Here is a 15623-nt window from a genome sequence, read left to right on the forward strand (position 1 = left end):
GTGTATCAAACCCAAATCATTGTTTTGTTTTCACAAAGAGGTTACCCTCGGGATTTCTCTGTCCTCAATGATATGCTCACACTCCAAGTATACAGGGCCTAGTCTTGCCAGGTATTCTGAGGTATAAGACAGCCCGAGAACGGATCTTGTGTGGGTATTACTGGAACGCTCCCCTCGTTTCCCCATGGCCCGTCCTGTCTGCTCAGAAAGGATCATGACTACAGACAGTCTGTGCAGGAGGGGTGGGCGGCAGGGGCGAGCGTTCCAGAAACGTAGGAGTGAAGCTGGTTGGTTCAAACATGAACATCCATCCCAATCCCAAGCACCTGGTCCCAAGCCTTCCAACCTCACGTCCCACGGGTCTTGATAACACCATGGGTGCTTTAATCTGGCAGCCCTTGCCCCATGCCCGAACATGGTGTCCATGCCAGGGCAGACTGCTGGACCGGTGGAGGAACCAGCCGCACACCTGGGCACCTGGGCATCAGTGTTCCAGCTCTGCGCCTCAGAGCTTTAATCAAGGGAAAGAACTTGATCTAAATGGCTGGGGGGCCTGTGGCTATTAGACGCTGTGCGGCACCTTTAATATTCCCTGGAGCAAAATCTACTGTTCTTGCAAGCAGCCTAATCAAAGTCACCTGAATGTCTAAGGAAGGCATCTGGGGAATTTTGTCGGAGCTTTCTGCCTGTGCTGGTCCTCAGGGTGGGTCACAGATATTCCATTTCTCCTCTTTTGAGCACACAGTGGCATGGCATCTCCCTGCTGCCCTTGAAGTTAAGTGTGACATGCAACGTGCCTTGGCCAACGAGATGTGAGCAGAAACAACACTGATCACTTCTGGCAGAAGCTTTGAGAATCCGTGTGTGATTCACTTGTTCCCTTTCTCCGCCTCAGTGGGAACCTGAGAAGACGGGCAGCTTCTACCAGCCTGGCTCCCCAGATGAACAGAGCGCACACTACATTACACATGGAGCATGAGCAAGAGACAAACTTTGGTTGGCAAAGTCATTAGTACCAGGCAGTTCTTTGTTACTGAAACATAACCCAGTCGCTACTGACAGATATAGCGGCCCCGTTCATGCGGCCAGCTGGCAACCTCCAACTTCTAACTCAGCCTCGCCTCCAGCCTTTAGATTTCCACTCTGTTTTAGTTCACCCCTCGGGGCCCCAGAGTGCACTTAAGCTACCCAAACACAAAGCTGTCCCCTGATTCGTGGAGTAAGACTGATACCTACTGTTGGGTAGCCCACGGTGACCCAGCAAAACTCTAGAGCCTCGTGCTGCCCAGTCCCAGCGCCGTAGGCATGAAAACAGGTGCCATATTCCCCAAAGTCAGCATCTACGCAAGAGTCTTCCTATTGACGTGTCCCCCGCTAGCTGCGCTGACAGCATCATTTATTGCCCAAAATGGTTCTGAGGGTGAAAGGGGACAGGGCGACGGGTACAAATCTTTCCTGTCCTGGGCACACAAGGACACATGGGCACCCTAACTCTGCCTCCATTGTCTTTACGATGTTAGGTCCAGGGCTACGCAAAAAATTCCTAGAGGCATTATCTAAGGACAGATCGCCATATCCAGGAAATGTGATTAAAGGGCTAAGAGGAGCCATGTGGTGAAATTAATGTGTTTATCAGAGAGTACTCTGCTTTTACTATGCTATGTGGCATTGGACTGAGTGAGTACAGCTGTTTCCCTAAGCAGGTACAGGCGAACAGCAGTAGACATCCAAACAAAACCAAGAGCCCAATGCAAAATCCAGCCACAAAGTCTGAACGCCCTGCAGAAGCATTAACGGCATCTTCCTCCCACAGGTCAGCCTGGGAGTCATTTAAGAGGAAGAAGGACAAAACCAAGAAAACAATCTTAGCAGCAAAAAGAAATATTTAAGCAAAGCCAAAGTAAATGCAATTTCGGGGACCATGGGCTCCTCCTCCTCTGGGCACCGGAGACATAGTAACGTCAGTAAATATTTTCAAAGAACGTTGAATCCTCTAGATAGGGTAACACGTTGTAGAAGACAGCTGATTTTTTTTTAATCTGCTGCCATTCGGCATTTTCCTTGACTTTGTGAAACACCACGATTCGAAGTGGTTCATTTAAAATCTCACAGCTTATAGTCAAGAAGTACGTAATGATTTTTAGTGAGTCTGTTTTTCTGCGTCCCGATCCCCACTCCCCTGCCTCTGCCTCCTGTGATGTGGGCCTCTCACCGAGAGCTGATCACATGACCTGAGCTAGCCCGAGGACCCCCAGCCCCCAAACTCATGAGACTGAAACAGTCACTAGGTGTGTCTGTTTCCTAGGCCTCCCTAACATATCACGGCGAACTGGGTGGCTTAAAACATCAGGTAATCATTCCCTCACGGTTCTGGAGTCCAGGAATCAAGGTGGGGACAGGGCCGTGCTCCCCCCAGAGTCTCTGGGGAAGAATCTTTCCATGCCTCTCCCCGGTTTCTGGTAGTTGCTGGCAATCCTTGATGTTTCTTGGTTCCTTGGCTTGTTTTAATCTCTGCCTCAGTCATCACATGGCTGTCTTCTCTCTGTGTCTGTGCCTGTGGCTTCACATGGTTTCTTCTTTTTATAAGGGCACCAATCATATTGGAATAAGGACTCACCCTACTCCGGCATGACCTCTCCCTTGCAGCTTCATTATATCTACAAAGTCCCAATTTCCAAATAAGGAAAACAGGTACCAGGAATAGGGCTTCAGCATATCTTGCGGGGGTGGGGATGGGGACACAATTCACCCCATAACACTAGATGAGAGAGAGTCTCTACCACTGCGATTGCAAGCTCCAAGCCTTGTAAGCCTGCTCATATACAGGAGAAGTAAACGAACCAAGAAATGGAGAAAGACAGAAAAAGGTAGGGTCCTAGTATTACTGAATTGTTGGAATGCATTTCTATCTGAAATCTAGTCCACCTCTCGGACTTCCCAGTAACACAAGCAACAAAATATCTTTCTGGTTTAAACACTGGGTTTCTGTCCCTTACGACTAAGAGCCCTAATCAATATATCTACTGAGGAATAATGCTATGTAATGTGAATTCAAAGAGTTCCCCATATTCTGGATGGGGAAGAGAGGGTAGGGTGCACATAAGAAAGATTGGCCATGAGCTGATAACTGTTGAAATTAAGTGATGAGTTTAAGAAGCTCATTATTATGCCATCAAACTATTCTCTCTGTGACTACAGATGTTAAAGCAAGTGTTTAAAAAAAAAACAAAAACAAAAAACTCACAGGCCTCACACTTTGAGTCTAGCACAAATCGGGACAAACCAAAGAACAGAAAAGATAGAATCAAACATAAACCAGACGATAGCAGACACGCACAGGGACCACCTGTAATACGTGAAAACCTTAGCACTCAAGTTCTTTGCAGCACACAGGGCTTTTGATACTAGACCTGAATCTATCGACGGCCTGAGAGGGTCAGGGGATCTTAGATAACCGTGCTGGCAGATGACCACCCCAAACTATGCAGAGAAGGGCCAGCACCGTGCTTCAGCTCCAGGCAAAACAATGGAGTGCAGAGAGCCCTGCTGGAGGAATTCTCTTTCCTCCCAGCTAATCACAATAAAGCAGCTAGTATCCACAGCCAGCAATAAAGCAAGGGTGTGGCTCAGACAAAAGACCAGGTTACTCCTTCTCTAAATGTTCACGGACAACTACAGATGTCCTGACGCAAGAATATATCTCACGGTGTATAAAAACAGTCATGATTCTGCCTCAATTTAGGCAAGAGCCACCACCACTTCTGAGATCATGCCTGCCTGTTGGATTAGAGGTTCTCGACCCCAGCCACCCACTAGAATAACTAGGGATCTTTAGAAAATCCCCATGCCCGGGCTGCACTCTAGACCAATTAAATCACAATCTCTGGGAGTGGGGCCCAGGCCTTGGTCTTTCTGGAAGGCTCCTCAGTGATTCTAATGAGCAGCAAAGGCTGAGAACCACTGTCTCAGGTAGACCTAGCTTTGTAAGGTGCTCACTCACTGTAGATCTGTGCCTTGCTTCTCTGGGCATCTCCCGCTGCGGGTGGTCCCGCTGCTGGTCAGACCACCCTTACTTTCTGATCTACTCATGTGGGTAGATCTCAACCAGTCCAGAACCTACTTCTTTCCTTTCTAGTAGTTTCCTAGGGCTGCATGACAAAATACCACAAACATGATGGCTTAAAACAACAGAAATAAACTCTCATAAATTCAGTTCTGGAGGCTGAAGTCCAAAAGCAAGGCGGTGGCAGGCCATGCTGTCTCTGAAGGCTCTACCCCAGGATCCTTCATTGTCCTGTCTAACTTCTGGTGGTCGCTGGCAACCCGTGGGGTTACTTGGGTTTGTGGGCATGTGACTCCAATCTCTGCCTTCGTTGTCACTTAGCACTCTCCCTGTATGTCTGTGTCCTTTCTTCTTCTCTTACAAGATCATCAGTCATACTCGATTAAGAGCCCACCCTACTCCAGTAGGACCTCAACCCTTTACCTCTGCAGTAACCCTATCTCCAAATAAGCTCACGTTCTGATACTTTTCAATCCAGCACACTCTTCCTCCCCCATATAAAGCAAGTCTTAGTCTTGATCTTCATCAGAATCCATGTAAGACCTAGCTAACTGGGACCACAATGCCTTTTAAAATAAGTTTTTATTTTGAAATCATTTTAGATTTACAGAATAGTTGCAAAGATCATATAGGGAGTTCCTGTATGCTCTGCACCCAGCTTCCCCTAATGTTAACATCCTGTAAAACCATGGTACATTTATAAAAACTAAGAAACTGTGGCTCCTGGGTGGCTCAGTTGGTTAAGTGTCCAACTCTTCGTTTCAGCTCGGGTCATGATCTCACAGTTTGTGAGTTGGAGCCACAGTGCAGAGCCTGCTTGGGATTCTCTCTCTCTCCCCCGCTCTATCTCTGTCCCTCTCCTGCTCGTGCTCTCCCTCTCAAAATTAATAAAGTAAACATTAAAAAATTTTTTTTCACTATTACCACCAGCATGATACTATTACCTTAACTATACACTTTATGCATATTTCACCAGGTATTCCGCCAAGGCCCTTGCCCTTTTTCTGTCCCAGGATCCAAATCCGGATACCAAATTGCATTTAACAAAATGCTTTTCAGAATGCAAAGGGTCACAGCCAAGCTCTGATTCAGAGCAGCAAAACCTCACTTCAGGCTTCCTTCCCTAGTTTACCCTCCAGTCTCTTGGCCACCCTCACATTTGCATCCAGCTGGCTGTACGTTTCATCTGTGCCTCCTTCCTGTTTGGATCTGACCACCCCAATATTTTAGTCAAGCTAGTTTGTGACGGTTTTGAGGTCATGGAACCTCCTTGAGAATCCAAGAGAAGCTACAGACTCCCCTCTGAAGAACTACAAAGACAGAAACAATTTTGTGTCCAATTTCAGAGCAGATATCGATACCCAATAACCCCTCCCACTTCCCCAAGGGTCCCCACCGTAGCATGACTTTCCATAGTCTGGCTTCCCCGGGCACTGATTCTGTAACGAAATCAGCACAGCTATCAAGCCCTCTCTCAAGACAATTTCTCCATAGCTCCTGGACACAGCAGCAGTGCTCTGTACTCTGGGTTTTGACCAACGCCAGGGGCCCCGGCCACTGTCTTGGGCTGGCAATAGACACTGAAGACAGCTGGACTCTCCCTTCTGGCCAACTTGACCGCCAGTATCAAACCTCACAAGTTTTGCTTAACCCATCACCTCCTAGGAGTCCACTTTCTCTGCAATAGAAGAAATATCCCAGAATGTAATACTTCTCAGTCCTAAGGGCATGTCACATCACCTCGGTTTCAACTAAGAAAAGTGACCCTGGGATCTAGAGCAGTATTGGCAAGTTCTATCAGAATCAGATCTTCTGCCATTTTGAAACGGCAAGAACCTCGGAACCAAGGCCAACGCCTGCCTATGGCGTTTCATCCTTGGAAACCGCACGTGAGGCCCTCCTTGCACATAAAAGCCGAACGACTGGTTAATACAACCCTACACGTCATCTGAAGCCACCACATGAACCCTGGAGCAGGGCCGGGGGAAAGGGAAACTGTCCCCGCTCAATCCTCCGACGTTGGTTTGAACCTCTTGCTCCCTCCAGTTCTTCAAACCCTGTTCGGTCCCACTCAGATGCTGCTCGTTTCTATCAATCTCTCATCCATGTGATAATGGTCCAAGAGTCACCTGAGCTAAACCACCTGTGGGCTCCCCCGTGTCCTGGGGTCACACTTCGCCCCCTACTGCCACTCTGATGAGGCTCTCGCCAATTCTTCCAGCGTTGAGCAGAAGGGAGCAGTGTTGGAGAACAGACAGGCATAATTCCTATGGCCGGGGCTGTGCCTATTCTTACCTTCTGCAAACGGTTCCCACTCATAAAACCGGCCCATGAATGGCTTGTTGTTGTAGGATGCACACTGAACCTCCCGGATACTTCTACTGCTTTCTGGACACACCTAATAAAGCAGATATTGAACATGCGGTTAGTGTCCGTATCTCTTCACGGCCCCAGTCACACCCCCGGAGGCCTCTGCAACTGTAAATGCCAGCCCTCCTCTACCAAAACCAATGTGCTGATCACCTGCATTAAAATTTTAAATGCAGATCTCAAGGCTTCATTCCAAGTTTACTAAATCAGAATCTTTGGAAGGACACTAAAATTTTAACAAGCTCCCCAGGTTAAGCTTTTGCACCATAATTTGAAAACCACTAACCGAAACCTTCTGCTCCTGACAAATTGGTCTGCTCACCTACTCCAAAAAGGCCATTCATTTCCATCTGCTTGACTTTGTTCATGCCATTCCCGCTCGTGGGATAATATTCACACAAGAATGTACAGAATCCTTATCATGCGCAGGTACTGTTTTGAACATATTACACATACTAATTCATTTAATCCTCATAGTGACCAATGAGGCCAATAGGAGAGTTCTGCAGATTTTTCACAGATGAGCAAACTGAGGCACAGAGGAACCACTCAGCCAGTGAGGGCAGAGGCTGGATTTCAGGCTACATGGTCTGGTGCCCATCCGGATGCATCTCAGTGTCCTTCCCATCTTGTCTACATTCTGGTCTAAATGCTCTCCACGATTTAATGCCAGAGCTCCCAGCCTTTCGCACACAAAAGAATCACCCAGAGGTCTATGGGAAATACAAAGTCCCAGGTCCCTCCCCCAAGGATGGCTAGTAAGTAAGTCTGGTGTGAGATATTTTATCAAATTATCCAGTGATCTATATTTTATCAAATTATCAGGTGATCCTGATATACTAATCAAAGAAAATATCCAGTTCCCTCTAGTTTCTTTCTTATTTACAAATGATAAATATGAACAAAGTGTGACATGAAATAAACAAATGTGAAATATAATAATAAGATCAGAGTCTCTAATTCAAATCATGGATAAAGTGTGATCTAGCTTTTTTTAAAACCTAAGTACATTCTTATTTAAATGTGTGGGGGGGTGGGGGGGGCGCCTGGGTGGCTCAGTCAGTTAAGCGTCCAACTTCGGCTCAGGTCATGATCTCACGGTTCATGAGTTCGAGCCCCGCGTTGAGCCCCTCTGACAGCTCAGAGCCTGGAGCCTGCTTCAGATTCTGTGTCTCCCTCTGTCTGCCCGTCTGCCACTTGCACTCTGTCTCTCACATTGTCTCAAAAATAAATAAACATTAAAAAAATTTTTTTTAATTTAAATGTGTGTGGGGTCAGTGTGTATGTTTTAATAATCAGAGGGAAAGGAATCTGGACCCTTACATATTAAAAGCCCTGTGTATAAGAAGTTTCTGGAATAAACTGCCAATAAGGCAGCTCAAACTCCTGAAGGATTTCTAAAGAAATCCACTGTACGTATCAGAAATGCCAGATCTTTTGGAGGAGGAGTGAACAGAGGGAGGAATAAAACCAGGCAGAAAGGAAAGCATCTCTTGCTTGAAAAAGGACAGTTGGGAGAGGCTGCTGGTACAAACACCCGGGATGGTCATAACCCTGCTGCAGCCTGAGCCAAACCACATGGAGCGAGAAGCCATGTGAAGCAGAACGTGATAGAAACCGGTGGAGAAAAAAAGGGCCCGGTGGACAGACAGGGTGGGCTGAGCTCTGACAATCAGTGAGAAGCCGACAGGCTGGGGAAGGCTGTCTCCATGGGTTCTGGAAGGCAAGCCTCTGGTGGCCCCCGAGCCAGGAAGCAGGTAGGCGTCCAGCAACACCAGCTGTCTCCCTGAAGGATTTGGGGTTAAGATGCTTCTGACAACCCTTTGGCCAGAACTAGAGCTCGATGGGGATGTGATCAGTTGGGTGACTTGGGAGAAGCTGACATCCTTGCAACAAGAAAGAATCGCTAGGCAGGTTGTTAAAAGTACAGGTTCTCAGGCCTCGCCCCACTGGGAGGGTAGGGACAGGGCCAGGAATATATGCTTGGAGATCTGGCTCAGCCACCCTGGCACCGGAACTCAGTGGCAATGAAAAGCCACACCCAAGCCTCAATCTTACTCCATGTTATTTAATGCCCAATCACAGTATTAGAGCAGGGACAATCAAATCCAACCCTTTAATTCTGATGAGGACACTGAGGCCAGGAGAAGTGGCGTAGCTCCCCAGAGGTCGTAGTGACATAGGGACAGAGCCCAGAGCGCTGACCGCCCACTCTGGCCATAATCAGAAACTAGAGATTCTCAGGGTGCCTGGGTGGCTCAGTCGGTTAAGTGTCCGACTTTGGCTCAGGTCATGATCTCACAGTCCGTGAGTTCGAGCCCCACGTCAGGCTCTGTGCTGACAGCTCGGAGCCTGGAGCCTGCTTCAGATCCTGTGTCTCCCTCTGTCTCTCTGCCCCTTCCCTGCTTGTGCTCTCTGTCTCTCTCTCTCTCTCTCTCTCTCTCAAAAATAAATAAACATTAAAAAAGAAAGAAAGAAACTAGAGATTAGCTACTGGGTTGCATCTTTTCATTATGGAAACAGACCAGAACAAGTGGCCTCAATGTCCCATTCCTCAAATAACCACACCTATGTAAAGCCAGGCTTTTCTGCAGTGAGGCTTCAGCCAGAAGCCTCCCTCACTCAACCTGGTGGCAGTTGCCAGAATTGGAAGCTACAGACCACAAACTCTTAGCCAGTCTGCTTAACCTCTTTCTCTTCCATCAGCAAAATATGCTAATAGGCTACACCAGGAACCAGTGCATCTGTGGAATCATTCTGAATCGCTCAATACTTGATGGTCTAAATGTGTATTTCATGACATGCAAAGCAGTCCACAACCCATTAAGTGAAAAAAGTGCTAAGTGATTGTGTGTGTGTGTGTCAGTGTGTGCAGAGAAAGATTAAAAGCATTATCTCTGGAAGGTGGGTTTTAGATTTTTTTCTTTTCACAAAGAAAACTTTTGGCTTATTCCACTAATTTTTCTGCAATATATATGTAACGTTTATGCAATAAAAACGTATAATTACTGAATCCTTCCAAACACTTGGCCCTTTGCCAGCTTTGCACGTGCTTATGGTTAATAATCTTATGGTAGATTTTAATGTCCCACTAAAGCTCTTACTATGTCCATTTGCATCTACCAAGCCAATAGTCACCAGTGACAGATCATTCAGGACGCCCTGTCCCAGGTCACCAACAAGTTCCTTATATCTGAGCATGGCCCAGTTACTTCCTTAGGCAAAGGGGCTTCATGTGGCATCCGACCCACAGTGGGGGGGGGGGCGGGGGAGGGGGGTCAGGTGCTGCAGCAGCAAATCCACTTCCAGTTGCCCAAAGGCAGCTGAGCCCAGCAAAATGCCTATGGTATCCAGCATGTGGCTAGCATGGGAAGATCCAGCAGGAGATGACCAGGTGCCCTGCCATGGCCCTGGGTGTCCCTAGCAGGGACTCACATGATGCTAGGGGACCTGCCAATTAGAGGGTAGGAGAGGGACCAAGTCCGAGAAATGCAAGGCTCACAGGGTCCAGCTGTGGATGTGGGTTACTGAGATGAAATTATAGTAAAGACGATCAAAACAGAAGTCTGGGGTCACAGTGATGTTAAGAATAGCTAACTTTGGGGCACCTGGGTGGCTCAGTCGGTTGAATGTCTGGCCCTTTCAATTTCAGCTCTGGTCATGATCTCGCAGTCATAGGTTCGAGCCCCACATCGGGCCCTGTGCTGACAGTGTGGAGCCTGCTTGGGACTCTCTCTCCCTCTCTCTCAAAATGAATAGATAAATAAACAAACAAATAAATAAAACATTAAAAAAAAAAGAATAGCTAACTTTTACTGAGCACTTATTAAATGTCAAGCACTCTACCGCATGTTTTATGTATATTAGCTCATTTAGTCCCCACAACTATTATACCCATTTTATAGATGAGAAAGTCAAGGCAGCAAAAAGTTAAGTGAGCTGTCCAAAGCCATAGGGCTGATAAGTGGTGAATTCAGTATCTGAATAACACTTTGGATCTAGAACCCGTGCCATTAACCACCACGCTATGGTGGCCCTCAAGACCGGGTGGGCAGCAAAGTTAATTTGTGATGGGTCCTCAGACAAGAGGGCCTTAACTCCTTGACCGAGAAGTCCTGGATCCCAAGGCCGGATCCAGCCTCTAAGGCCTGGGGAAGGGGCCTCAGCTGTAAGGATCGGGCAGTTGCAGATTGAGGATGAAAACCAAGCAGGGTCAGGGAAATTCTGTTTCACATCTCTTGTGGGTTACATCTGTTGGTACTTGTCATACTTTTATCGGTATATGATCTCCTCTCATTTCAACAGACTCCCTGAAGTTAAAACTTCCCGGTTACAGATCGTTTTACATTTGTTGCATTTTAAGTGGGTTGCTTCCTGATGCCACAGACTGAGTCACCCTCACCTTATCAGTAATTGTCTCTATTTTACACAGCAAGTTCGCTTTGGGCAGATTTCCCGCAGCCACTAATCCTTTCCGTGGGCAGAGATTCTTGTCATCTTCAGGCCGGAAAAGTGGGACAAGGGAAAAGCCGGGTAGATAGAGATCAGGATCACAGGATGGGGCTAGCAAAGACCAGAGCTCTATTGCCATGGAATGCCTCTGGGAGATAACCTCCCTTCAAATGACTTCCCTCCATCCCCAAGGGGGAGAGATGTTTCCACTGGTCTCTTATGGGAAAAGGAAAACGATGTGCTTTAATATAATAAATCCTTATAAAGCACTTCAGACCCTGTCCAAAGTTCCATCTCGACAACTGCCTAGGGTTGCTATGCGTTACAAAGAGGATTATGGAAACTCGGGCTGTGTTGCTAGTGACCCTGGTTAATCTGAGGTGACTACGGCCTGCACCTAACTTCACTGTTCAAGGGGCCTCTTGGTGACCACATACTCACCTTCTGATAATTACTTTCAGCTCCTCAGTCAACTGAAGGACTGAAGGGCATCATCCCCAATGAAGGTGGCACCAAGGGACATGACCTTGAAGTCTTCCTGGGTGAGACATGCATATTTTTTTTTATCCTTTGCATTGCTCTGGATTCAATCAAAAGACCAGTACAAACATACAACATGCGATGGATTTAACATCACCCCAGTGAAGAAATCGAAAGAAAGATATCTGGAAAGTGTCCCTACACTGCCATGAGAAAGGGACCTTGGGCATGTGACTTGGGCAAAGCACTTTGCTTCTCTAAACCTAAATTACTGCATTTCAATAACAAGCCCTGAACCACTCCCACCCCGCAGGGATTTTTGCAAAGATTAATTTAGTAATACATGAAAATTTCTAGCTCATAATAATGCCCACTAAATGTTAGCTGAACTGGAATCTAAGCAGACATCAAAGATGACTCCAGCAATGAGGTGCCTGGGTGGCTCAGTCCATTAAGTGTCTGAAGTCAGTTCAGGTCATGATCTCACGTTTTGTGGATTCAAGCCTCATGTCGGGCTCTGTGCTGACAGCTTGGAGCCTGAAGCCTTCTTTGGATTCTGTCTCCCTCTCTCTCTGCCCCTCCCCGACTCAGTCTCTGTCTCTGTCGCCGTCTCTCTCTCTCAAAAATAAACAAACACTAAAAAAAAAAAAAAAAAAAAAGACTCCAACAGTTCCAGAAGCTTCAAGCGCCTGACAGGTAGGTGTTCTGAGCAAACACTCCCCTTTCTTTTCCACAGCTGTAAAAAGGGGCTTTGTTTTCCAGCTGTAGAATAATAGAATAATATAACCATGGATCAAAATTTCTTACAAATTATCCAGCACATTTTTCAAATATGTTTCATATCTGCTTTCTCAAGTCACTTGGAACAAATTCAACCTCGCAAAAACTTTTGCCACCTGCTACCACTTCTAGCACTCTCTAGACAGTCAGTAAATTGGTTTGTCCAAAAGGGTTGGGTCAGGGTTTGGATTTAAAACCAAAAACAACAACAAAAAAAAAACCCCAAAATCCTGAGGTTTTCTTAGTATGCAAACACCTTTTCTCCCCCATCCAAGTTCATAATGTTCTCCTACAAAAAGGTGTTTCCCTCTCCTTCAAAGAGCCAACGGATGTTAATATGACTAAGCCCATTTATTCACAGAGGAAAACCACATATTTTTAAGTACTCTGGATAAACGTTCATACAAATCTAGACTTATCCCGGTAGTACTTATTATTTCTCCCTCCTTAGATGTATATATCTCTATGTGTGTAAGAAGATCTAAAGGAGGGGTGCATGGGTGGCTCAGTCAGTTAAGCATCCGACTTTTGGTTTCGGCTCAGGCCATGATCTTATGGTTCATGAGTCTGAGCCTCGAATCAGGCTCTGTACTGATGGCTCAGAGCTCGCTTGGGATTCTCTCTCTCTCCCCCTCTCTCTCTAACCCTCCCCTGCTCGCTCGCTCACGCACTGGCTCTCTCTCTCTCTCAAAATAATTCAGTACGCTTTTATTTCATTTTTATTTTTTAATAAACTTTTAAAAAAGATCAAAACAAGAACATCTTTTTTTTCTAACTAATCAGAAAGTATATGGCAAAATGTAAACTTTTTTTTTAAACATTTAAAACTTCTACTTCCCCTAGTTGTTACTTTCAGGAACACATTTATAAGAGTGGCTTTCTTCCCCTCTGCTATCTGCTAGAAGAGCAGGTGAAATTCCTTCAAAGGCAAATATTCAATGTGGCCCTAGTACTATGTGTCATTACTGCTGTAACCTCGCAGGATAAAGAGAAGAACCCCTCATAATTAGGGATTTCACAGGCCAAGAAGAGAAAACTACATCAGTTAACACATGTAGTTCAGCAAACTGGACATTAAATTTCTAATCTTGCAAAACAAGGAGTTAACTGATCTTCCCTCATGTTGATAAATCAAGAGAACAAAAACTGTGAATATACTACATGTAATTAAAAATACACGGGGCACTTGGGTGGCTCAGTCGGTTAAGCGTCCGACGTCGGCTCAGGTCATGATCTCACTGCTCATGGGTTCTAGCCCGCGTCAGGCTCTGTGCTGACAGCTTGGAGCCTGGAGCCTGCTTTGGATTCTGTGTCTCCCTCTCTCTCTGCTCCTCTCCTGTTCATGTTCTGTCTCTTTCTCTCAAAAATAAATAAATGTTAAAAAAATTTTTTTTTTTTTAAATATAACTGAGGGGCACCTGGGTGGCTCAGTCGGTTGGTTAAGCGTCTGACTCTTGGTTTTGGCTCAGGTCATGATCTCGCAGTTCGTGAGTTTGAGCCCTGCATTGGGCTCTGTGCTGATAGCACGGAGCCTGCTTGAGATTCTTTCTCTGCCTCTCTCTGTCCCTCTGCTCTCTGTCTCTCAAAATAAATAAATTTGAAAAAAATTAAAAAAAAATATATATATATAATTGAAAATTAAAACGTGGATAGCAGGTATCAGCACAGTGGGAGGGGAAGAGGGTCATTTCTCCTTCTTTTGGAGTGAGGAGTTGATGAAGGAAATTTGAAGTTGATGTATCAACAAGCAGAGGTATCAGTATACTATTAGACTTATGAAGAGAATGACCTTAGTAACTAAAAATTCAAAATGACTGACTGCGGGGTACCTGGGTGGCTCAGGTGGCTAAGCATCTAATTCCATCTCAGCTCAGGTCTTGATCTCAGGGTTGTGAGTTCAAGGCCCACATTGGGCAAAGACTTTACTTAAAAGTAAAAAGATAAAATACCTTAAAAAAAAAAAACAGAACAAAACAAAACACCTCATTTCACGTTTTAAAGAAAAACCAGAGGGGTGCCTGGGTGGCTTGGTCAGTTAAGCACCTGACTCTTGATCTCAGCTCAGGTCTTGATCTTAGGGTTGTGAGTTCAAGCCTTGTGTTGGGCTCTGCATGGTATGTGGTGGGGGGCAGTGCGGGGGAGGAGGGTCTGGGGGGGGGAGGAGGAATATAATTGATTACAATTACATCTAGGGAGAGGGACTAGGTTATAGCTCTCTCTGCCACTGTGCTATTTCTTAGTATCTGCACTACTTTCTATAATTATTAAGGTGACAATTGTGAACAACTCAATATATATGTGTGACTCATATCTTTCAAATATATTTACATGAAACATATACTTAAATATTTATATTAAATATTTACATATTTAACAAATATATTTAATATTCACATATTTCATATATATGTATGAAAGGCCACTGACGGATCAAGAAAAGGTCAGTAAGAGGACTTTTTTTTTTTAATGTTTATTTATTTTTGAGAGAGAGTGCAAGCAGGGGAGGGGCAGAGAGAGAGGGAGACACAGAATCTGAAGCAGGTTCCAGGCTCTGAGCTGTGAGCACAGAGCCCGATGCGGGGCTCGTACTCATGAACGGTAAGATCATGACCTGAGCCGAAGTTGGACGCTCAACCGACTGAGACACCCAGGCGCCTCAGTAAGAGGTCTTTCTATGGGAAATTCCAAGTGGTCGGAGAAGGTGGAAAGGAGAATGATGCAGAAAGCACTGACACCAGCATATATCCCCCAGATGAGGAGGCTGGTGACAAACTCATAAGAGAAACTTACGTTGAGCCCCCAGTTAGATGGAACTGGTCCCACAGTTCCTGGCAAGTTTTACACCTCACAGAATTGTTCTAAATCCTTGACCTGGCCCATTTGCTAAGTTCCTCCTTAAAAGTGCAGTCAGGAGGTTGTTTTTCTGCTCCTCTTTCCTTCAATAGGAGACTAGAAATGGGCAGAATTAGAATTGGCCTAAAGACATTCTAAAAGCTTAGCTATATTTGAGATTTGTCCAACATCTTCCCTTTGTTTTCACTCACTTCGAGACAGAAACAACTCCACATGGAGAAATCCATTGTCTGAAGTCAGTCCCACTCTAGGGAAATTTACTGGGGAGTCACTGATACCAGAACTCATCACATCCGTGTTTGCTAAAAGCTGCTTTTAGCCCCAGGGGTTTTTCCCCATAACGTTAAGTGCACTCTGTCTAAAGTCAGGATCACGTCTCCTTTGGCAGCGAAGCACTTTGAAATCATAAGCCCGAAACTGCCCCTGCACCAGCTGACTCACTACAGCCTCCCTTCACCAGAAGGAGCAGGAGTGTCATTGTTCCCTGGAGAGAAAGCGCTGAATTCAGAGCCCTGAAGAGAAGGTGGGGAGAGAGACATCAAGCCTCCCAGACAAAGGGCATAGGTGCCTTGGTTGTTAATGTATCAGCAAATAATAATACGAACCCCCAAAACAGCTAGTAGGA

General features: G+C 45.8%; 1 protein-coding gene across 1 annotated transcript in view; it reads right to left on the reverse strand.

Moving 5' to 3' along the window:
• The window catches only part of THSD4 (thrombospondin type 1 domain containing 4), a 542149-nt gene that overhangs the window by 430887 nt on the left and 95639 nt on the right, over nucleotides 1-15623 (reverse strand). Inside the window, exon 5 of the mRNA XM_042988485.1 lies at nucleotides 6359-6461. Within this exon, the coding sequence (XP_042844419.1) occupies nucleotides 6359-6461 (103 nt within the window). The remainder of the gene's footprint in view (nucleotides 1-6358; nucleotides 6462-15623) is intronic.

Source organism: Panthera tigris, chromosome B3, assembly GCF_018350195.1.
Source record: "Panthera tigris isolate Pti1 chromosome B3, P.tigris_Pti1_mat1.1, whole genome shotgun sequence".
Taxonomy (NCBI): Eukaryota; Metazoa; Chordata; class Mammalia; order Carnivora; family Felidae; genus Panthera; species Panthera tigris.